The 24,872-nt window shown below is 35.7% G+C and overlaps 2 protein-coding genes across 6 annotated transcripts in view; one reads left to right on the forward strand and one right to left on the reverse strand.

Moving 5' to 3' along the window:
• FAM227B (family with sequence similarity 227 member B) overlaps positions 1-24,872 on the reverse strand; it is a 279,436-nt gene that overhangs the window by 89,561 nt on the left and 165,003 nt on the right. The window lies entirely within an intron of this gene.
• FGF7 (fibroblast growth factor 7) overlaps positions 22,768-24,872 on the forward strand; it is a 67,025-nt gene continuing 64,920 nt past the window's right edge. Inside the window, exons 1-2 of the mRNA XM_060005220.1 lie at positions 22,768-23,697; positions 24,295-24,849. Of these exons, the coding sequence (XP_059861203.1) occupies positions 24,564-24,849 (286 nt within the window). The 5' untranslated portion in view covers positions 22,768-23,697; positions 24,295-24,563. The remainder of the gene's footprint in view (positions 23,698-24,294; positions 24,850-24,872) is intronic.

Consider the following 24,872-nt stretch of genomic DNA (forward strand, 5'->3'; position numbering starts at 1 on the left):
TATATTTAAAGTGAGGAAAGGGAAGAGCCTACAACAAAGAATACTCTACCCAGCAAGGTTCTCATTCAGATTTGAAGGAGAAATCAAACGCTTTACAGACAAGCACAAGCTAAAAGAATTCAGCAGCACCAAAACAGCTTTACAACAAATGCTAAAGGAACTTCTCTAGGCTGAAAAGAAAAGACCACAACTAGATACAAGAAAATTATGAAATGGGAAAGTTCACCAGTAAAGGCAAATATACAGTAAAGATAGGAAATCATCCACATACAAATATGATATCTAAGCAAATAATCATGAGAGAAGGAGAGTACAAATGCAGGATATTTGAAATGCATTTGAAATTAAGAGATCAACAACTTAACACAAATATATATATATATATATTATATATATATAGAGAGAGAGAGAGAGAGAGAAAGAGACTGATATATATATATATGTATATATATATAGATAGATAGGTATAGATAGATAGATAGATAGATATAGACTGCTATATCAAAACCTCGTGGTAACCACAAACCAAAAATCTATAATAGATATAACACAAATAAGTAAAAGGAATCCAAACACAACATTAAAGGAAGTCACCAAATCAAATGAGAAGAGAAAAAAAGAGGAAAGGAAGAAAAAGAGACTGACAAAAATAAATCCAAAACAATTAACAAAATTTCAGTGAGAACATACATATTGATAATTACCTTAAATGTAAATGGATTAAATGCTCCAACCAAAAGATATATATTGGCTGAATGGATAAAAAACACTATATATATGCTGGCTACAAAAGCCCCACTTCACATCTAGAGACACATACAGCCTAAAAGTGAGGGGATGGAAAAAGTTATTACATGCAAATGGAAATCAAAAGAAAGCTGGAGTAGCAATACTCATATCAGACAAAATAGACTTTAAAATAAAGACTATGACAAGAGACAAAAAGGATACTACATAATGATCAGGGGATCAATCCAAGAAGAAGATATAACAACTGTAAATTTATATGTACCCAACACAGGAGCATCTCAATATAAAAGGTAATTGTTAACAGACATAAAAGGAGAAGTTGACAGTAACACAAAAATAGTGGGGGACTTTAACACCACATTACATCAATGGAGAGATTATCCAGAAAGAAGATCAAAAAGGAAACAAAGGCCTTAAATGACACATTAGACCAGATGGACTTAATTGATATTTATAGAGCATTTTATCTGTAAGTAGCAGAATACACTTTTTCAAGTACACATGGAAGATTCTCTAGGACTGATCACATGCTGGGCCACAAAGCAGGCCTTGGTAACTTTAAGAAAGTTGAAATCATATCAAGCATCCTTTCCAACTGCAACATTATGAGACTAGAAATCAACTCCAAAGGAAAAACTGCCAAAAACACAAACAGGCAGAGGCTAAAAACTATGCTACTAAAGAGCCAATGGGTCACTGAAGAAATTAAAGAGGAAATCAAAAAATACCTAGAGCAAATGAAATGAAAACATGATGATCCAAAACCCATGGGAGGCAGCAAAGGTAGTTCTAACAGGAACGTTTATAGCAATACAAGCTTACCTCAGGAAACAAGAAAAATCTCAGATAAACAACCTAACTTTACCCCTAAAGCAACTAGAGAAAGAAGAAAAAACAAAACCCAAAGTTAGCAGAAGGAAAGAAATCATAAATATCAGAGCAGAAATAAATGAAATATAGACTAAGAAAACAATAGAAAAGATCAATGAAAGCAAAACCTGGTTGTTTGAAAAGAAAAAACAAAATTGATAAACGTTTAACCAGACTCATCAAGAAACAAAAGAGAAATGGCTCAAATTAATAAAAGTAGAAATGAAAAAAGAGAAGTTACAACAGACACCACAGAAATACAAAGGATCTTAAGAGACTACTACAAGCAACTATATGCCAATAAAATGGACAACCTGGAAGAAATGGACAAATTCTTAGAAAGGTACAATCTCCCAAGACTGAACCAGGAAGAAATAGAAAATATAAACAGACCAATTACAAGAACTGAAATTGAACCTGTAATTTAAAAACTTCCAACAGACAAAAGTCCAGGACCAGATGGCTTCACAGTACAATTCCATCAAACATTTAAAGAAGAGTTAACACCTATCCTTCTGACACTATTCTAAAAAATTGCAGAGGAAGGAACACTTCTGAACTCATTCTATGAGGCCACCATTCCCTGATACCAAAAGCAGAGAAAGATACCACACACAAAAAATTGTAGGACAATATCACTGATGAACATAGCCACAAAAATCCTCAATGAAACACTAGCAAACCTATTCCAACAATACATTAAAAGGATTATACGCAATGACCAAGTGGGAATTATCCCAGGGATGCAAGGACTTTTCAATATTCACAAATCGATCAATGTGAAACACCACATTAACAAACTGAAGAATAAAAACCATATGATCATCTCAATAGATGCAGAAAAAGCTTTTGATAAAATTCAACATCCGTTTATGATAAAAACTCTCCAGAAAGTGGGCATAGAGGGAACATATCTCAACATAATAAAGGCCATATATGACAATCTCACAGCTAACATCATAATGGTGAAAAGCTGAAAGCATTTCCTCTAATGTCGGGAACAAGACGAGGATGTTCACTCACTCTCACCACTTTTATTGAACATAGCATTGGAAGTCCTAACCACAGTAATCAGAGAAGAAAAAGAAATGAAAGGAAACCAAACTGGAAAAGAAGAAGTAAAACTGGCACTGTTTGCCGATGACATGATACTATACATAGAAAATCCTAAAGATGCTATCAGGAAACTGCTAGAGCTCATCAATGAATTTGGTAATGTTGCAGGATACGAAATTAATATGCAGAATTTTGCTTTATTAATTTGCAGTAATATGGAAAATTAATGCAGAAATCTGTTGCATTTCTATACACTAACAATGAAAGATCAGAAAGAGAAATTAAGGAAACAATCCCATTTACCATCACATCAAAAAGAATAAAATACCTAGGAATAAACCTACCTGAGGAGGCAAAAGACCTGTACTCTGAAAACTGTAAGATGCTGATGAAAGAAATCAAAGATGACATAAACAGATGAAAAGTTATACCATGTTTTTGGATTGGAAGAACCAACATTGTCATAATGACTATATTACCCAAGGCAATCTACAGATTTAATGTAATCCCTATCAAATTACCAATGGCTTTTTTTTTTTTTTTTTTTGGTGGTACGCGGGCCTCTCACTGTTGTGGCCTCTCCAGTTGCGGAGCACAGGCTCTGGACGCGCAGGCTCAGCGGCCATGGCTCACGGGCCCAGCCGCTCTGCGGCATGTGGGATCTTCCCGGACTGGGGCACAAACCCGTGTCCCCTGCATTGGCAGGCGGACTCTCAACCACTGCGCCACCAGGGAAGCCCCAATGGCATTTTTTCACAGGACTAGAATAAAAAATCTTAAACTTTGTATGGAAACATGAAAGACCCTGAATAGCCAAAGTAACCTTGAGAATGAAAAATGGAGGAATCAGGCTCCCTGATTTCAGACTATATTACAAAGCTACAGTCATCAAAACAGTATGGTACTGGTAAAAAAACAGAAATATAGATCAATGTAAGAGGACAGAAAGCCCAGAAGTATACCCATACAATTATGGTCAATTAATCTACAACAAAGGAAGCAAGAATATACAATGGAGGAAAGACAGCCTCTTCAATAAGTGCTGCCAGGAAAACTAGACAACTGCATGTAAAACAATGAAATTAGAATATTCTGTAACACTATATAAAAACATAAACTCAAAATGGATTAAAGACCTAAATGTAAGACTGGATACTACAAAACTCCTAGAGGAAAACCTAGGCAGGACACTCTTTGACATAAATTGCAGCAATATCTTTTTGGATCCATCTCCTAGAGCAATGGAAATAAGCACAACAACAACAACAACAAAAACAAATTTGACCTAATTAAACTTAAAAGCTTTTATATAGCAAAGTAAGCCATAAACAAAACGAAAAGATAACCCACAGAATGGGAGAAAATATTTGCAAACAACAAGAGATTAATCTCCAAAACATATAAGCAGCTCATACAGCTCAATATCAAAAAACAAACAACCCAAGAAAAAAATGATAAGAAGACCTAAATAGATGTTTTTCCAAAGAAGACATACAGATGGCCAAAAGGCACATGAAAATATGCTCAACATCGCTAATTTTTAGAGAAATGCAAATCAAAACTATGATGAGGTATCACCTCACACCAGTCAGAATGGGCATCATCAAAAGTCTACAAATAATAAATGCTGGAGAGGGTGTGGAGAAAAGGGAATTGTCCTACACTGTTTGTGGGAAGGTAAATTAGTGCAGCCACTATGAAGAACAATATGTAGGTTCCTCAAAAAACAAAAAATAGAGCTACCATTTGATCCTGTAATCCTACTCCTGGGCATATATCCAGGGAAAACCATAATTTGAAAAGATACATGCACCCCAATGTTCATTGCATCAGGATTTACAATAGCCATGACATGGAAGCAACCTAAATGTCCATCAACACATGAACAGATAAAGAAGATGTGGTATATACACACAATGGAATATTCAGCCATAAAAAAAGAATGAAATAATGCCATTTGCAGCAACAAGGATGGACTAGAGATTATCATACTAAGTGAAGTAAGTCAGACAGAGAAAGACAAACATCATATGATATTGCTTATATGTGGGATCTAAAAAAATAATACAAATGAACTTATTTACAAAACAGAAACAGACTCACAGACATAGCAAACAAACTTAGGCTTACCAAGGGGGAAAGGGGGGTTGTGGGAGGGATAACTTATACATACTATTATATATAAAGTAGATAACCAACAAGGACCTACTGTATAGCACAGGAAACTATACTCAATATCTTATAATAATGTATAAGGGAAAAGAATCTGAAAAGGAATATATATATATATATATATATATATATATTCCTTTTCTATATATATATATAACTGAAACACGGCGCTGTACACCTGAAACTAACATGATATTGTAAATCAACTATACTTCGATTAAAAAAAATCTCTCCATATATTTGGCAATTTGAACATTAGAGTTGTGCTAAATTAAGTTAAATGTTGGAAGTTTATTGAATAGCTAGGTCATTCCCAAATAAAGTAAGATACTGAAACATAAATTACTGAACATTGGCTTCCTTTTACAGAGAAAATAAAGGTATTTAGAATTATTAATAAATACATTTTGTGCCACACTGAGGTATTTTCTATAAGAAAGCACATGTGTTTAGAATTTATTATTGGTATTTTTGTTTTGCCAATCTACAGAATGCTAATGTAAAAGCTCATCATTGGCTTACTTCTTAGTTTTCACTAGAAATTAAGATTTTTAAGAGTTGAGAATTCTAATTTAAATATGTAACTAAAGCTAGTAGAAATAATAAGGGAAACATTTTAGGATACAGTAGCAAAGTAGGATGTGTGTTTTTAGTAAAAGAAGGTACGAGGAGTTGAATTGCGCTTTGTTAAGGGAAAAGAAAGTAATTTTTTTCTAGAGTTGATTGTTCCTGGATGAGAAAAAAAAAGGGACAAACTAATTTGAGTGCAGAAAATTATGGAAGGTTTATCGAAAAGGAACCCTGAGAAAACAATTCTGTGCCTGGTCAGGATTGGCTAAATTTAGAATAAATTTAATTGAGTAAATAAATTTTAAACATAAGCTGGTACAAAATCTGAATTTTGTTTTTCTCTCTGTTAAGAGGACAAAGTTTTCTTAAATGGTCAATCGGCATTTGATAACAGATTTTAAGTTTCTCTACCTTTTAAGTGATCTATTCCATATTTGCTATTGAAATCTTTTATTGTCCCTTTGGTTAAGTGAAGAAGTATTGTTTAACAGTGACCTATGATCCTATTTGACCAAGTATTTTAAAACCTTTTTGATATTTTTGGAGAAACTTCCCAAATCAAAATCTGATGAAGTTCCTTTGACCTCTAGCTAACTTTGAGATGCTTCAAAGGGCCCCTGAGACATCCCAAAGAGATGTATAATTAAACCTGATTAAACAAATTAGGTTCATTTGGAGTGTTAAATTACATGGGATTAGCATTGTCAAATGAGTAATAAATCTTATGTTGTGTGGGTAAATGTTATTAATATTTAAGTATTCTAGAAATTATATGGAATTCCTAAAAATATGGTATGTCTTGGTAAAATGTTATCAGTCATAATTCCAGTTATTATCTTAAAATGTTGTATGTCACAGGAGTAACTAAGTTTCTTTGTCAATTGCATTGTAAACAGGTCTTCAACCGTGCCTTCTTAAGTCTTTTATCATTCATAGATAGCTATTGTTTTACTCTGATGTCTTTGCAAAAATTCTTCCTCTTCAAGATGATTCACAGCAAGAACTTTTTGACAACTACAGGTTTCTGATAACTTTCAGATCATATGCTGAACTGGGAGAAAAATTAAAGAATTTTATAGGAAAACCTGATGGCTTCATAAAACAGTTAACAAAAAGGACTTCTCTGGCAGTCCAGTGGTTAAGACTCCATGCTTCCACTGCAAGGGGTGCGGGTTCAACCTCTGGTTGGGGAACTAAGATCCTGCATGCCACGTGGGTGGCCAAAAGAAAAAAAAAGGATTTTTTACATAGGACTGAGTGAACTGGTAAATAGGGTTATAATTTTTATGGTTTCTGTCTGAAGTATTACTGGCTTTTAATCTGTGTTTTCCAGATATAAGATATCTGGAAATAAGGAAACTTACTTCCTAATTATGACTTACAGCGATTTGGTAAAGTATACCTTTGTAAGCAGTACTGAAACATTTATCCTTTCTCACTACCTGATCCCTCCAGAGATTGGAAACTCTTGGGTTCCCAGAAGCTTTATTAGGTAAATTAGGAAGACCACCTCATAACAGGTGCAGGAATCTCAAGGTATTTTGGAAACCTCAAAAAAGGAGGAATTCACCCGAATCTACAGATATCACCCACAAAATCTGTGACAAGCCCTTGCCGTGGTTTTCCTGGCCTTGAGAGGCATTTTAAAAATTCAATCTGAGATTCCTTATGAAAAAGTTCCAGCAAAGCCAATTTAGAAAGAGCCTGCATAATCAATTACACTTATGCAAATCATCAGGCCATGTTTATTGAAACCAGACTTACTTTGCAAACAAATTAGTCTTAATCTGGCTTTATTTGGTAGAAATGAGGGTAATTATAGACAGAAAAAGATTACGTTTCAGTGAATATTAAATTCTAGTTTAGTTAATTATGGTCTGTATTTACTAAGTCTCACTTCCCAGATAGCTCCTCACTGTTTTATTACTGTGAAGTTTAATTGAATGATTAAAAGGACACTCCAAGCTTGTTTCTGAAGCTTATCTCAGTAATCTAGCTTTAGATGCAGATTGGATGCTCCATGGCCTGCAACCAGGAGATAATACGTACTGGAAAAGACATCATTTAAAGAACAATCTCTAACCTAAATGGAAGGACCCTCATCAGATACTCTTAACTAGCTCATGCACAGCAAAACTGAAGGGAATTGACTCTTGGATTAATACTTCCCAGTTAGAAAGGCCCCCTGCACTGGATGGGCTATAGAGATGACTACCAACACAAACTCACCTTAAAAAGACACTCAAACAGGAGAAACTACACTTATACCAGGACGAGAAGACAATGACATCAGAAATAGACAGATGTCCCAAGATGCCAGAACTGACCCATATGATCATTTGTAGTGTTTTTTTCTGTTTTTTTTTTTTTTACTTCTTGGAACTTTGCATATGGATAAAACATTTTTCCATCATGGGCCTGATTCTATGCTAGTTTTAAAAATCAATCCAATTGGGGCTTCCCTGGTGGCGCAGTGGTTAAGAATCCACCTGCCAATGCAGGCGACATGGGTTCAATCCCTGGTCCGGGAAGATCTCACATGCCGCGGAGCAACTAAGTCCGTGCGCCACAACTACAGAGACTGCACTCTAGAGCCCATGAGCCACAACTACTGAGCCTGCATGCCACAACTACTGAAGCCCACGTATCTGGAGTCCATGCTCTGCAACTAGAGGAGCCACAGAGTGAGAAGCCCATGCACCGCAAGGAAGAGTAGCCCCTGCTCACTGCAACTAGAGAAAGCCTGCACGCAGCAACGAAGACCCAAGCAGCTATCAATCAATCAATCAATCCAGTTGTCGGGTTTGTGGTCAATTACCAGACACAAAGTTGTGTCTGGAACTTCTGGTTTACCTTGGTGGATTTGTCCTCTCCAAGGTTCTAACTGGATGGCTCTTGGGAAATTTATTCTAGAAGAAAGAAGTTATAGTTTTGTTTGGGCCACTATTGATATTACTAGATGAGACTCCCTCACTTGACCTATCAATTATACTTGCTCTGACCATCGCCATAAATACAGATTTTCTCTTAAAGTTACTCAGTCTCAGTCAGAGCAACAAGCAAAATTTTGGCCAAAAAATATAACCTCCCTCCATTGTGGGATGGCTTTATATGGCTAACATGAGGCTATGATCACTTAAGTTTAAGGCCCCCCTTATGTTGGGAACAGTCAAACCATACTAAGGATAACCAGCCTAATAACACTAGGAAATTGGACTGGGTGCCTTATGCACAATGCCTGTGTATCATTTCCCTTAAAGATAAGAATTGTTACAGAACAGACTACGTCAGAAGACCTGGTGATATACTGTGCCACACCTAATGGAAGTTCTTGACTTAAATTCTTAGTTATGACCCTTACTCATACTACTAGCTATATTACCTGTATATTGCCTATTTTACAAGATTGCTGTTTCTTGCATTACTAAATGTGTGACAGAGCCTTTGATAAAATGATGACTAGGTTACCTGAAGCAAGTAACCAGTTATATAGTTCTATATAAGAACAATGATTGTAATAGTGTAACTCTAGATATGGTAAGAAGAAACAAGAGGGAACCATTTTCTGGACCATAACAGACTAGTAAGACAGGTGGTCCAGAGACCTTTGGCTACTGTTAATAGGACCTAGTCCAGTCACATTGAGTGGCCTATCTACGAAATCCTTGCCTGACCTAGGAATGAGCATTCCTAGCACTGTGGGACAAAACGGTCACGAAATGCCTCCCAAACCATGGTCGAATTTATGACCATGAGGGGGCGCTGTCACTACAAATTATTGCTGGCCATCTGGTTCTACAAGAATAAAGTCACTAGTCACTGCAATCGCTGACCCTCAACACACTCTGAAAGGAGATCAGGGCAGAGATCAGGAATGAGGCACTCTGCTCTGGGAAAAACTGGCAGAACAGGCCTTTACATAGTTAGATATTTTCAGGAGACAATTTTATGAGCCCAATTTCTTGCATCTTTTCATATCTAGACAAGCACTAAAATCATTAATGGGGACATCTGCTCCTCGTGACTAGCAGCAAACCTTCTGCCAAAATGTGTGCTTGACTGCATGTATCCCCCCTTCACTAATATCATATATATACTGACCCCCGCCCCAACCTCTAGGGAGCAGTTCCTCAGAGCTATCTGAGATGCTATCTCCCATGCTACAGTCCTTACTTGGCCCCAAATAAAACTTAACTCACAACTCTCACGTTGTGCTTTTTTTTTTTTCAGTCAATGAGAAGAATAGTCATTCAAATCCAGGTATGTCTGACTGCAAAGATACCATCTGAATCCTGAAAACCCTTCACAGGCCAGTTGTTCCATATTACCTCTCAATGCCATATCCTCTCATACTGTACATAGCTAGTAATTTCTCACTTAATATTTATTTACTGTTTCTTAGTGGTTCCAATTTTTTCTTTTTTTTTTTCAGTACATAGGCTTTGCTATCTTCTTGCTCCCATAACACTTTGTATGTGTCATTTAACTTGTGAACTCTCAAAAATGAATTGCTAACGAGAAGAGTGAATCATTTTCCATGTTTAGTTTCCAAGATTTCTCATTTTGAAAAAATAGGTTTCCAAATATTAACTTGCTTTAAATGATTACGCATACAAACCCCACATCCATAAACTTTATCTTAAATTAAAAATAAAAGCCTGCCAAGCTAGAGTACATAAATAGCTCTTTTAAAATCACTGGATAAGAGTTTAAATTACCAGAGGTTGCATCATTATGGGTTATTTGAGAATTGTTTGTCTTCTATAATATGAAGTTATTCTCATAGGAATACTGATTAAAATAGAAACCAGATGTGTTTTTCAATACTAGAGTGAAAAAAATGACAAACAAGTAGAAAATTATTATAAGAATGACCTAAGGAGGTTTCTAGAAACTTGAAGCATGGGTATAATAGAAAAAGTGTGTGTGTGTGTGTGTGTGTGTGTGTGTGAGAGAGAGAGAGAGAGAGAGAGAGAGAGAGAGAAGAATAAAAAAATGAAGGAGAATGAATAGGATAAGAAACAGTTTCAGAATTCAACAGAAGAAAAAAACTTCCTAAACCTTGATAAATATTTGGTATCACCAAGGAAATAGCATAAATGAATTTTTACCTATGGACCAAAAAAGTGAAAAAGGAAAAAAACAGGGACAAGATGGTCTTTCAGTCTAAAGGAATAAATTAAATACGAAAAAGATGAGGACTACTGTTGAAAGAAAAAAAAAAAGCCCCCTTTAAATTTAAAATATGACATGCTCTGGGTGCAATAAAACGATCCAGAAATTTTATATTTTTCACCCCTCTCTTCCACATTTTTAGAGGGATGAAAAGAACAATAATGTTTTTGATGCTTTGAATTTGCTTCGTGGTTTTATTTTCGATTATATTAGAAATACAGTATACTTATTACTACAATATGTCAACATGCTGAGTGGAATAAATGGAATGGAAGGTGTAAAGGCAATCAAGGGAAGGGAGGAGTACACCATACATAATTTCATTACCATTTTTGAATTAGTCTTTAATCGCCCCTTTCATTATACTAAGAACTAGTGTTATTCTCTTTAATTTTATTTACCCAAGGCAAAAATAATAAAGTGAATGCTAGTCTATTATCCTTCGAATAATTTAAAATATAGTAGAACTTCATTCATTTGGGGTCCCTTAATTCAGAATTTGTTACCATTCAAATTGAGTTTGCACTGAAGTTTATCTTTCTGCTTTGCAGATATTTCCAAGATAGTACAAATTAGTAGGATAAATCAGTTGTCAGGGGAGATTTAAAAATATTTAAGAGAGAAAGCAACTTTCAAACATCTTTCAGTACTTTCACATTCACATTTGCAAATAAGTTAATAAGCTATTTCTATATTTTTCTTATTGATTCAATTAAGCCAGGTGACAGTTTGATTTATTACACATATAGTTCTTGGCATTAATAAACAGTACTTCTTTTAAAATATACTATAATTTTTGATTTTTACTAATTCAGCAATTCTCTAAACTCATGAAACTACGCTTCCAACTTCCAAGCTTTTTTTTTTATATATATATAAATTTATTTATTTATTTTTGGCTGCATCGGGTCTTCATTGCTGTGCACTGGCTTTTCTCTAGCTGCAGTGAGCCGGGGCTACTCTTTGTTGCGGAGCACAGGCTATAGGCGTGCGGGCTTCAGTAGTTGCAGCACACAGGCTCAGTAGTTGTGGTGCATGGGCTTAGATGCTCCACGGCATGTGGGATCTTCCTGGACCAGGGCTCGAACCCGTGTCCCCTGCATTGGCAGGCAGATCCTTAACCACTGCACAACCAGGGAAGTCCTCCAAGCTTCTTAGGCTAGGAAATCAAAGCTACAATCTTGTGCAGCCAAAAAATTCTATGAGAAAAAAATCAGGCTGTCTTTTGTTTTTCTTCTGGCTACTATCAAATGACTGATTAACTGTCTTTTTTTTTTAACTTCACTAATTTCTCTTGGCATTAGGTATATGAAAGTTTAGTTTCTGATTTTTTTGTTGTTGTATAGTTCACTGTGGCATTATATGCTGATATGAACTACTCTACTACAACATTCCTCTAGAATATAAAAGCAATTTTCTTTTAGGTAAAATACTCAGAGAGAGTATTAAGTATTGACTTCTTTTTAAATTGCCAACATTGTTAGTTAAAAACTTCTTTCTCAGTGTCACAAGAATTGACTGAACTGTACATTAACCTATATTTGGACAACTTTGAAACCCATTTATGGCTGTAACCAAAAAATAAAACTCCTTTAGGCTTTTATAATAAGGTCTCATAACATAGCTTGCCTTCTGATAATTTCATGTGTTATAATACTGGGGTCTTTGATATTCTGGTTGTCAGAAATATTTTTAATTAGGGAAATGAGGAAGGATAGCCCTCATTTAATATTTTTGTCAAAATACATACTTAATACTGCTATGAGAAAAGTTTTCTTTTTGCACCAGAGTACCTTAAAAAGAGATTCTAATTCCACACTTTGTGTTAACTGATTTGCAAGATGCTTACTGGTTCTCATTTTAAGGGAGTAACAGGTCCAGATCCCTCTGATCCAGAATGAGTAGGTTTTTTGGGTTATAGCATTCCTCTCACCTAAACTTTCCAACCGCCTGATTTTCCCCTCCAATGCTGGTCTTCTTCCAGTCTTTCTTATCTCTACAAATGACACCACTATTTATCCTGTTACAAATGTCAGACATCTGGAATTTAACCTTGACTCCTCCTTGTCTTTCACATTGAATCTATCACCAAGATTTGTCTCCAAAATTTCTCTACCTGCTTCTTTCCCTCTCCCTGCCATGATCCTAGTCTAAGAAATCATCATCTGCAAAGTGGATTATAGCCACAGCCTCCTAACTGGTCTCCTTACTTCAACTTTTGCCATCCTCCAAACCATTCTCACAAAGTTTTCAGGATGATCACATTACTCATTGATTATTACCCATTATACTTAGGATCAGATCCAAAGTCCCCATTGTTGATATCAAGATCCTACACACGTTGCTTTCAAATCACCTAACTTTCCCCTTGTTAACTCTGTTCCAGTTATACTGTCATTTAGTTTCTGGAACACACCTCATTTTCACCTCAGAGCCTTTGTTTTCCCTGTTACCTTTGCCTGGAATACATTACTTCCACTTCTGATTTCTTCTTATCCTTCAGATCTCAGCTTAAATGTCACCTCCTCAGAAAGGTCTTTTGTGACCAGATTTAAACCATCCCTTCTCCTCCCTTCTCCTTCAAGTTATTTGTTACCATAGTACCTATTTATTTCCTCCTGCAATATAATCAGAATTCTTTTATATGTTCATAATCTGTCCCCTCCTCCATGATTTAAGCTCCATGAAGTCAGGGACCTTGCTTATCTTACCGAACAGTATATCTCTATCATATTGCGTACTACCTAAATACACCGTAAATGTTGATTTGAAGCAAGTAGCTGAGTTCATCAAGGGACAAAGATTTTATTGCATCATTGAAAACTCAATATGTAAAATTTCAAAGGAAATATCTGATAATTGCTTACATGACTCTTGGGTTCCTCACCAGACTGAAGATATAAGAGAGAAGAAAGAAAGAGAGGAGAGTGGAGGCAGAGAAAGTAGGGAGAGGGAGAAGCAGAGAGACAATTTGTGAGGAGGATTTCTTCTCTGTTAGTTCTCTTCCCTACCAAGAGACGTGAGGAGCAGGTGAATCTCCCGTTACCCTAAATCTAGTGAGACAGGTGTTCTGGAAGTGTTGATCATCACAGAGGATGTTGGAACAGAAGTTCCCATGTTAGAAAAAGAAGACTAGAATTTTATTCAGGAAAAATGGAGGTGTTACTGAATACTTTTGAGCAGAAAAATAACATGATTACAACTGTGCTTTAGGAAGATTAACTTGATAGCAACACATAAAATGGATTGGAGGTTGGAGAGAAGAGATGAAAGGAGATGGGTTAGGATAGAACGGACATGAAAGATAATAATTACTTGACTTAGGATGTGAAGGTAACAACCGATAGGAAGAAACAGGTGTTGAAGAAATTGTGGTGGTAGGATTGATAATTTTTGGAATTGATTAGCGGGAGAACTCATTATAACTGAGTTAATATTAAATACAATTGAAGGGAAAATATGAGTAATATTTAAAGATAGCAAGAAGGTTTAGTTTGAAAAGAAAGCCAGGGAGAAGTATGAACCTCCTTTCTCTTATGCATGAGTTATTTTGTTAGCTGCCAGTTTTACATGGACCTATATTTTACCAGATGCCTGGCTTTCTGTGAATGTATCTTTATACTAAGGATGTTGGACTCCATAACTTTCTTCTTCTTTACTACCATAATTATCTCTATTCTACCTCCTTCTTCCACTTTTGAAAAGTTCATCTAGTGCTGAAAAGTCATGGTTTTAAAGCTAATGAATGAAAAATTAAAACAATTTTGTAATTAACACACTGACATCCATGACATTAAAAAAAATTGCTAGTTTTACTCCTCATTTTGCTATGTAGACAATGAATATGGAACCAAAGAATGACAATTTAAAGCAAAGAATGTAATAACCCTGACTGCATAGAGCATTTGTTGTTTTTTATAATGTTTTCCTAGGGGTGAAGCAAAACTCTCTCCATAGCCATTGTAACAATTTCCAACTGTTAGAGTGGCACTAGGCTGTCAAAAACAGGCACTAATGTATTGCCCTGAATCAAGGAGACTGAGTCTTTGCTAAAGTTAAGCATTAATTTAAAAGGTGTCAAGGCAATCAAGAGTAAATTATATAATGTAACTTCATTATACAGAAAAAAGAAGAGCTAGTGACTCTCGAGATCTTGCTCCAGGTCCAAAGTTGTTTCGTAAGTTAAAAACATAATTTCAAGAGCTTGAATTCTAGATTAGCATTTTAGATAATTTTTATAAACATAAAATGAAATAAAACAAATTTTTATAGACTCAGAGACACAAAGAGTCTAGATACATTTGTAAACTGAGATATTTATATAGTTGAGTCACAGGCACACCACAATTTTGAGCATATGACTCAAACTTTGTATCTTATATACAGTTAGTTTTTAAATGTTAGGGCACAAGAGTAAGCACAAAGTTTGCATAAATGAAGATTTATAGGAACCCCAGGCTTGCTCAATTACTTTCGGGATTTTACTCCAGAGTTTAAACTATTGTCTTCGACCAGGTCTATAAGGTCTATAAGTAGACACGTCTGTACTCCAGCTTCCTATTACACTTAGAATAAACCCAAACTCCTATTACCATGACCTTCAAAGTTCTTTATGATCTGGCTCCTGTCTACTTTTCCACTTTCACTAATCTCTCACTCCTTTTCCCATTGCTCATGTACTTCATTAATATTGGCCTTCTTTCAGTTCTTGGAACACACCAAGGTCAGTCTTGTTCCAGGCATCTCAAAATTTACCTTCTCAGGTGGGCCTTTCTTACTTAAAGTAGGTCCCTCTACCCATTTACCTCTCTGCCTCCTATCTTCTTGAATACCTTCTTTGTATCCCATCCACACCCACCTGCCTCTGCCACACACACATGCCAAAGATCAGTGCGTTTATGTTCTTCCACTGGGATGCATACTCTTTAAATGAAAAGACCACTTCTAGAATACTCACCATTGTATCTCCAAAAGTCCAAGACAACATCTGGCACCCAGTAGGTATTTGATAAATACTTGTTAAGTGAATGAATCAAGGAAATGAGAAATGTTGGTTGTATGGCATGATTCAAAGTTGAGACTGAATTCATGAAATGGGACTGACAGAAGAAAAGATGAAGATAAATCCATAGTGTGGTGATAGTGGTGGGAATGTAGTGGAAATAAATCTTGGACCACAATCTCAAATATGCAAAGGATAACATAAAACTTTACGTTTATAAATCAACCTAGCTTCAACTTTGAGAATTTCAACCCCCCTTACCTCCCACCCCCAGTTAGTGGAAAACTTATGTCAATTATTCTTGGGTTCCCCTCTTCTGCTTCAAGATGAGATAGAATTCAAGGGTCTTGTTCAGGGCCAAGCCAAGGGCTTCTGGTTGTTGAGTCATTTGTCTACTCTGGTTACTTCTGGGTGTTCACTGACTCTGCTCACACAGTTCCTTCAGGTCTGAGTTCTCTGCTCTTCCAGATTTCTTTTAAAACATGGGAAATCTTTATGAGGGGTGCTTATGAGCCAGTCTGTTTAGACACATGGGCAGGCTTTACTCTTTGGAGCTTTGCTGCTTCTGCTGTGTGCTGTGGAGTTACCAGAAATGTAGAGCTTGGCCTCCCAAATAGACTTTTCTCTATGCTGCCTGTTCTATGGACTCTACCTTCTCTGGGATGCCTCTCAAAGGCACTTTTATGTTTCACTTCTTTTCAGGGAATTTAGCACAGTTTTTTGTTTTTTTTTTTTCTCTTAAACTCCAGACTTTATGTGTAAACTATAGGCATAGCTATGACTGAATATTTTTTAAAAACTGTATTCATAATTTCCTCTAAAATGGCTTTCCAAAGCTGGCATCTAAAGAGCTCTATCATCTCTCAACTCAAAAGAGCCTTAGGATCATCTTTGACTCCCCCTTTTTCTTCTTCTTTCTTAGTAAATGAAATTACTGGCTTCAAAACAGCTTTTCTTTCTCTTCCCACTGCCAATCTGTTGATTCTGGAAGTTATCATTGCACACTGTAATAGCTTCTTGATTTGTCTCCATGCTAGTATTCTGCTCCCCAAACTATTCTTTATACCATCACAAGATAAATGAACTTATTACTATCCATTTCCAAAATACTTCATAGCTCCTAACTGTTTCCCAGTTGAGGTGAGATGATCTGGCTTGTTATTTATGGTCCTGAAAGATTTGAACCCTCCATTCTCTTGCCTGCATTCCTTCTAGACTCTCCCCAACCTCTTTCTTAAATTATTCTCTTTAGTCAAAATTTTACTCTGTTCATGTATCTCATTACTTGCACTTGTAATATTGCATGAACTAGAATATTCTCTTCCCAGCCTACTTACCAGCTGTACTTCTCTAAACTGTCCTAACAGTTATTCCCTAATTCTTTGAAGAGATCACTTTGTGCAGGCTTTTGATAATCTTTCTATTATTGTCTTGAATTATAAATTTGTTGTGATTTACTTTTCATGTTATCTTTCCCTAATTAGACTGTGGACTTTTTTTCTAATTTTAATTTTATTTTTTTAAAAATCTTTATTGGAGTTTAACATCTTTATTTAAAATGGTGTTACTTCCTGCTGTATAACAAAGTAAATCACCTTTACATATACATATATCCCCATATCTCCTCCCTTTTGTGTCTCCCTCCCACCCTCCCTATCCCACCCCTCTAGGTGGACACAAAGCACTGAGCTGATCTCCCTGTGCTATGTGGCTGCTTCCCACTAGCTACCTATTTTACATTTGGTAGTGTATATATGTCCATGCCACTCTCTCACTTTGTCCCAGCTTACCCTTCCTCCTCCCCATGTCCTCTAGTCCCTTCTCGATGTCTGCATCTTTATTCCTATCTTGCCCCTAGGTTCTTCAGAACCATTTTGTGTTGTTGTTTTTTAGATTCCATAAATATGCGTTAGCATATGGTATTTGTTTTCCTCTTTCTGACTTACTTCAGTCTGTTTGACAGCCTCTAGGTCCATCTGCCTCACTACAAATAACTCAATTTCGTTTCTTTTTATGGCTGAGTAATATTCCATTGTATATGTGTGCCACATCTTCTTTATCTATTCGTCTGTCGATGGACACTTAGGTTGCTTCCATGTCCTGGCTATTGTAAATAGAGCTGCAATGAACATTGTGGTACGTGACTCTTTTTGAATTATGGTTTTCTCAGGGTATATGCCCTGTAGTGGGATTGCTGGGTCGTATGGTAGTTCTATTTTTAGTTTTTTTAAGGAAACTCCATACTGTTCTCCATAGTGGCTCTATCAATCTACATTCCCACCAACAGTGCAAGAGTGTTCCCTTTTCTCCACACCCTCTCCAGCATTTATTGTTTGGACATTTTTTTGAAGATGGCCATTCTGACTGGTGTGAGATGATATCTCATTGTAGTTTTGATTTGCATTTCTCTAATGATTAGTGATGTTGAGCATCCTTTCATGTGTTTGTTGGCAAACTGTATATCTTCTCGGCAGAAATGTCTATTTAGGTCTTCTGCCCATTTTTGGATTGGGTTGTTTTTTTTTTTGATATTGAGCTACATGAGCTGCTTGTAAATTTTGGAGATTAATCCTTTGTCAGTTGCTTCATTTGCAAATATCTTCTCCCATTCTGAGGGTCGTCTTTTGGTCTTGTTTATGGTTTCCTTTGCTGTGAAAAAGCTTTTAAGTTTCACTAGGTCCCATTTGTTTATTCTTGTTTTTATTTCCATTTCTCTAGGAGGTGGGTCAAAAAGGATCTTCCTGTGATTTATGTCATAGAGTGTTCTGCCTTTGTTTTCCTCTAAGGGATAGTGTCTGGCCTTACATTTAGGTCTTTGATCCATTTTGAGCTTATTTTTGTGTATGGTGTTAGGGAGTGTTCTAATTTCATTCCTTTACATGTAGCTGTCCAGTTTCTCCAGCGCCACTTACTGAAGAGACTGTCTTTTCTCCACTGTGTATTCTTGCCACCTTTATCAAAGATAAGGTGACCATATGTGTGTTGGTTTATCTCTGGGCTTTCTATCCTGTTCCATTGATCTATATTTCTGTTTTTGTGCCAGTACCATACAGTCTTGATTACTGTAGCTTTGTAGTATAGTCTGAAGTCAGGGAGCCTGATTCCTCCAGCTCTGTTTTTCTTTCTCAAGATTGCTTTGGCTATTCAGGTCTCTTGTGTTTCCATACAAACTGTGAAATTTTTCATTCTAGTTCTGTGAAAAGTGCCATTGGTAGTTTGATAGGGATTGCATTGAATCTGTAGATTGCCTTGGGTAGTATACTCATTTTCACAATGTTGATTCTTCCAATTCAAGAACATGGTATACCTCTCCATCTGTTTCTATCATCGTTAATTTCTTTCATCAGTGTCTTATAATTTTCTGCATACAAGTCTTTTGTCTCCTTAGGTGGGTCTATTCCTAGATATTTTACTCTTTTTGTTGCAATGGTAAATGGGAGTGTTTTCTTAATTTCACTTTCAGATTTTTCATCATTAGTGTATAGGAATGCAAGAGATTTCTGTGCATTAATTTTGTATCCTGCTGCTTAACCAAATTCATTTATTAGCTCTAGTAGTTTTCTGGTAGCATCTTTAGGATTCTCTATGTATAGTATCATGTCATCTGCAAACAGTGACAGCTTTACTTCTTCTTTTCTGATTTGGATTCCTTTTTCTTCTCTGATTGCTGTGGCTAAAACTTCCAAAACTATGTTGAATAACAGTGGTGAAAGTGGGCAACCTTGTCTTGTTCCTGATCTTAGTGGAAATGCTTTCAGTTTTTCACCATTGAGGACGATGTTGGCTGTGGGTTTGTCATATATGGCCTTTATTAGGTTGAGGTAAGTTCCCTCTATGCCTACTTTCTGGAGGGTTTTTATTATAAATGGGTGTTGAATTTTGTTGAAAGCTTTCTCTGCATCTATTGAGATGATCATATGGTTTTTCTCTTTCAATTTGTTAAGATGGTGTATCACATTGATTGATTTGCGTATATTGAAGAATCCTTGCACTCCTGGAATAAACTCCACTTGATCATGGAGTATGATCCTTTTAATGTGCTGTTGGATTCTGTTTGCTAGTATTTTGTTGAGGATTTTTGCATCTATGTTCACCAGTGATATTGGCCTGTAGTTTTCTTTCTTTGTGACATCTTTGTCTGGTTTTGGTTTCAGAGTGATGGTGGCCTCATAGAATGAGTTTGGGAGTGTTCCTCCTTCTGCTATATATTGGAAGAGTTTGAGAAGGATAGGTGTTAGCTCTTCTCTAAATGTTTGATAGAATTCGCCTGTGAAGCCCTCTAGTCCTGGGTTTTTGTTTGTTGGAAGATTTTTAATCACAGTTTCAATTTCAGTGCTTGTGATTGGTCTGTTCATATTTTCTATTTCTTCCTGATTCAGTCTTGGCAGGTTGTGCATTTCTAAGAATTTGTCCATTTCTTCCAGGTTGTCCATTTTATTGGCATAGAGTTGCTTGTAGTAATCTCTCATGAACCTTTATATTTTTGCAGTGTCAGTTGTTACTTCTCCTTTTTCATTTCTAATTCTATTGACTTGAGTCTTCTCCCTTTTTTTCTTGATGAGTCTGGCTAATGGTTTATCAATTTTGTTTATCTTCTCAAAGAACCAGCTTTTAGTTTTATTGATCTTTGCTATCGTTTCCTTCATTTCTTTTTCATTTATTTCTGATCTGATCTTTATGATTTCTTTCCTTCTGCTAACTTTGGGGTGTTTTTGTTCTTCTTTCTCTAATTGTTTTAGGTGTAAGGTTAGGTTGTTTATTTGAGATGTTTCTTGTTTCTTAAGGCAGGATTGTATTGGTATAAACTTCCCTCTTATAACTGTTTTTGCTGCATCCCATAGGTTTTGGGTTGTCGTGTTTTCATCGTCATTTGTTTCTAGGTATTTTTTGATTTCCTGTTTGATTTCTTCAGTGATCGCTTGGTTATTAAGTAGTGTATTGCTTAGCCTCCATGTGTTTGTATTTTTTACAGATTTTTCCCTGTAATTGATATCTAGTCTTATAGCATTGTGGTTGGAAATGATACTTGATACGATTTCAATTTTCTTAAATTTACCAAGGCTTGGTTTGTGACCCAAGATATGATGTATACTGGAGAATGTTCCATGAGCACTTGAGAAGAAAGTGTATTCTGTTGTTTTTGGATGGAATGTCCTATAAATATCAATTAAGTCCATCTTGTTTAATGTATCACTTAAAGCCTCTGTTTCCTTATTTATTTTCATTTTGGATGATCTGTGCATTGGTGAAAGTGGGGTGTTAAAGTCCCCTACTATGAATGTGTTACTGTCGATTTCCACTTTTATGGCTGTTAGTATTTGCCTTATGTATTGAGACGCTCCTATATTGGCTGCATAAATGTTTACAATTGTTATATCTTATTTTGGATTGATCCCTTGATCATTATGTTGTGTCCTTCTTTGTCTCTTATAATAGTATTTGTTTTAAAGTCTATTTTGTCTGATATGAGAATTGCTACTCCAGCTTTCGTTTGATTTCCATTTGCATGGAATATCTTTTTCCATCCCTCACTTTCAGTCTGTATGTGTGTCTAGGTCTGAAGTGGGTCTCTTGTAGACAGCATATATATAGGGCTTGTTTTCATATCCATTCAGCCAGTCTATGACTTTTGGTTGGAGCATTTAATCCATTTACATTTAAGGTAGTTATCACTATGTATGTTCCTAATACCATTTTCTTAATTGTTTGGGGATTGTTATTGTAGGTCTTTTCTTTCTCTTGTGTTTCCTGCCTAGAGAAGTTCCTTCAGCATTTGTTGTAGAGCTGGTTTGGTGGTGCTGAATTCTCTTAGCTTTTGCTTTTCTGTACAGGTTTTAATTTCTCCCTTGAATCTGAACGAGATCCTTGCTGGGTAGAGTAATCTTGGTTTTAGGTTTTTCCCTTTCATCACTTTAAATATGTCCTGCCAGTCCCTTCTGGCTTGCAGAGTTTCTGCTGTAAGATTAGCTGTTAACCTTATGGGGATTCCCTTGTATGTTATTTGTTGTTTTTCCCTTGATGCTTTTAATATTTTTTCTTTGTATTTAATTTTTGATAGTTTGATTAATATGTGTCTTGGTTTGTTTCTCCTTGAATTTATCCTGAATGGGACTCTCAGTGCTTCCTGGACTTGATTTACTATTTCCTCTCCCATGTTAGGAAAGTTTTCAACTATATTCTCTTCAAATATTTTCTCAGTCCTTTTAAGACAATCCATTTTTAAATTTAAGTCTTGAATATTTAATTAGCAATTTTTGACCTCTGATCTATTGATTTCTTAGTATAAAATCTGTAGGGTCAATTTGGAACAGATGAATTTAGGAGCTCTTGAATATCTTTACATGTGAACTAACTGTTAATAATTTTCATTTCTTTAGAAGAAATATCCAAGTCCTAGGAGTTCTGACCGTGCTCAGTATTGTTGCCTACAAAACTAATGGAGGTATGATTCAGATCACAGTAGCATCATACTTTCTTTTTTTTTTTTTCTTTCTTTTCCCCCTTTTTAGAGAAACACATGATGGAATATTTTGTAGCTATCTAGCTTTCAACAGAGGCAATTAAGGAAGGGCCATCCTCTTCTGCTCTAATAAACTTAGAAATGTCATATTTGGTGCCTAAAGAATAACTGAATATGTTTAAACTATGCTGTGCTATTGATTCTGTTCTCCGAAAGCATAGACACAAAGGGAAATCACATAAATTATAATACAACTGAACATACTTAATTTTGTTTTCCTATTTGGTCTACATGCACCACCTGGTGGTAAAGTCGTGTATTTCAAGTGCAGTGTGTGTGTGTGTGTGTGTGTGTGTGTGTGTGTGTGTGTGTGTATGTGTGTGTTGGGGGTATTAATATGGGAAAGAGAATTTTAATATGTATTCCTAATTATTGTTTTAGATTAACAATGCAATTATTTTGCAACAAATATCTAATAAAACACTAGAACGCTACTATATACACGTTAGAACAGGAAATAAAGGGGAGAATAACTCATGTTGGAAAGCAAAGTAGCATTCTCTTATTTACATGAGCTATACCTCTTAAAATTCCATCCCTAAATTAACATTTATTTATTGCATTAATGTTCTTATTAAAGGCAAGAGTCAAACATTGATAACCAATATAAAACTATATAATTTTTTTTAATTTTTAAGAATAATAATTTTAAAAGTATGTATCTTCTTCCTTATCTTAGTAGTTAGTGTAAGTAACAAGTCACAGAATTTTAAAACTACAAGGCACAATAGAATCATCTAGACTAATTTTACAAATGTAGCAGCTGAGATTCAGAAATGTCAGGTGACTTGCCCAGGCCATACTGGTAATTAGTGGCCCAACTCAAATAAGAATGTTGTTATTCTTACTTTCAGTCTAGTAACATAAGATATAAAATTTTACTCATATGCAATGCAGAAATATCTCTGTATGAAGAGATATACCCTTAACTCAGCTACATAGTTCTTGAAGACAGTAAGATGTGAATTAATACACATTAGTAGTTTCATTCTAACATTCTGAACACAAAGGAGTAATAGTAGAAATGCATGCATCATAAAGCCATGTAAAAGATTTTAAATTAAAAAAATCCCTTTTACATACATGTTCCAATATTTTCAACTTATATACAACTTCTATGTTATAAGACAATCTAAAAAAATTCCCTTTCCCTTTCTAACTGCTTCAGAGTCAGAGATTTGTTTCTACAAAGTAGGTACCCAGTTGTAGGTCTGAGCATAAACCATGTTCATAGCTCCCTCTCATGACCATTGAATGAATACTATACAAGCCTCCTTTATTCTCGCTGTTGTATTCAACTAACAGCTCACTGGTTAAGTTTTAATTGCTTCCAATGAGGTCAGCAAAGGTATTTATCGAAAAGCCCTGAATAAAAGGCTCCACACACACACACACAAGCTCACACGCGCTCACATACACAGAGAAAATCCTCTTGCCTGTTGATTTATGGAAACAATTATGATTCTGCTGGAGAATTTCTCAGCTGAGAAATAGTTTGTAGCTACAGTAGAGAGGCTCAAGTTGCACAGGGCAGACAACAGACATGGAATTCTTGTGTATCCAGCTGTTATCAACAGAACAAGTAAGTGACTGTTATTTGTCTTTAAAAATAATGCTGAATATTTGTTAGTAGTTTATCTCTTTTTCTGGTTTTAGTACTGAGGGGAAAAGTAAAGTTACCAGATTTTTGAGCTGTGAGATTATCTATAGTAATTCTGCTGTAGAACTTACATAAAGATAAGGTTGAAATTCTCCAGAGCAATCCTGACATTTAACTTGAGAAATGTGGGCAGCTCAGGAGAAAATAACTGACAAACCACAAACGTAAAAGAATATAATAAAGAAACCTAGGGAAAAGCATTTATATTTTGTTAATAGTAATTTTAGAACTTAATTTAAATCAACAGCTGTAATTGCAGGATATTTCTTACCAAGTACGAACTGGAATGAATGGTACAATCATATTCTGATTTGTCTCTACTAATGCATAACTTTTGTAAATCTACATACAGAGTGGTAAAGACATTGACATCCTCTGTGAAAGCTGTTTTAAATGTACCTTCACAGTATGAATTACACAGTATGTTATAATAGTATTTACACACTGAAATTTATACATATAATTTTTCATCTTCCTCTCTCTCCTCCCTCCCCATTCTTAATCTCTCATTGCAAACAGAAGTCAAGTAGCAAACAGCAACGCAGCAACTGAGCTTATTACAACCTGTTTTTATAAGGATATACTGACAGAGAGTTATTTAAGGAGGAATTCTATATTGTTATCAGGAACTAAAAGGATAAGGCTAACCACTGGGAGAGTGCAACTATTCTTTCTTAAATCAATCTACAGTTCACAGATAGGACGAGGTCAATGACCTAGGAACAACAATCAACTCAAGATTTAATTTTCATTATGTTATTCATGAACACCCGGGGCACTATACTATAATGCACAAATGGATACTGACATGGATCCTGCCAAGTTTGCTCTACAGATCATGCTTCCACATTATCTGTCTAGTGGGCACTATATCTTTAGCTTGCAATGACATGACTCCAGAGCAAATGGCTACAAATGTGAACTGTTCCAGCCCTGAGCGACATACAAGAAGTTATGATTACATGGAAGGAGGGGATATAAGAGTGAGAAGACTCTTCTGTCGAACACAGTGGTATCTGAGGATTGATAAACGAGGCAAAGTCAAAGGGACCCAAGAGATGAAGAATAATTACAGTAAGTAATGTTTTTTATTTACA

The sequence above is a fragment of the Delphinus delphis genome, chromosome 2 (genome assembly GCF_949987515.2).
Source record: "Delphinus delphis chromosome 2, mDelDel1.2, whole genome shotgun sequence".
NCBI lineage: Eukaryota > Metazoa > Chordata > Mammalia > Artiodactyla > Delphinidae > Delphinus > Delphinus delphis.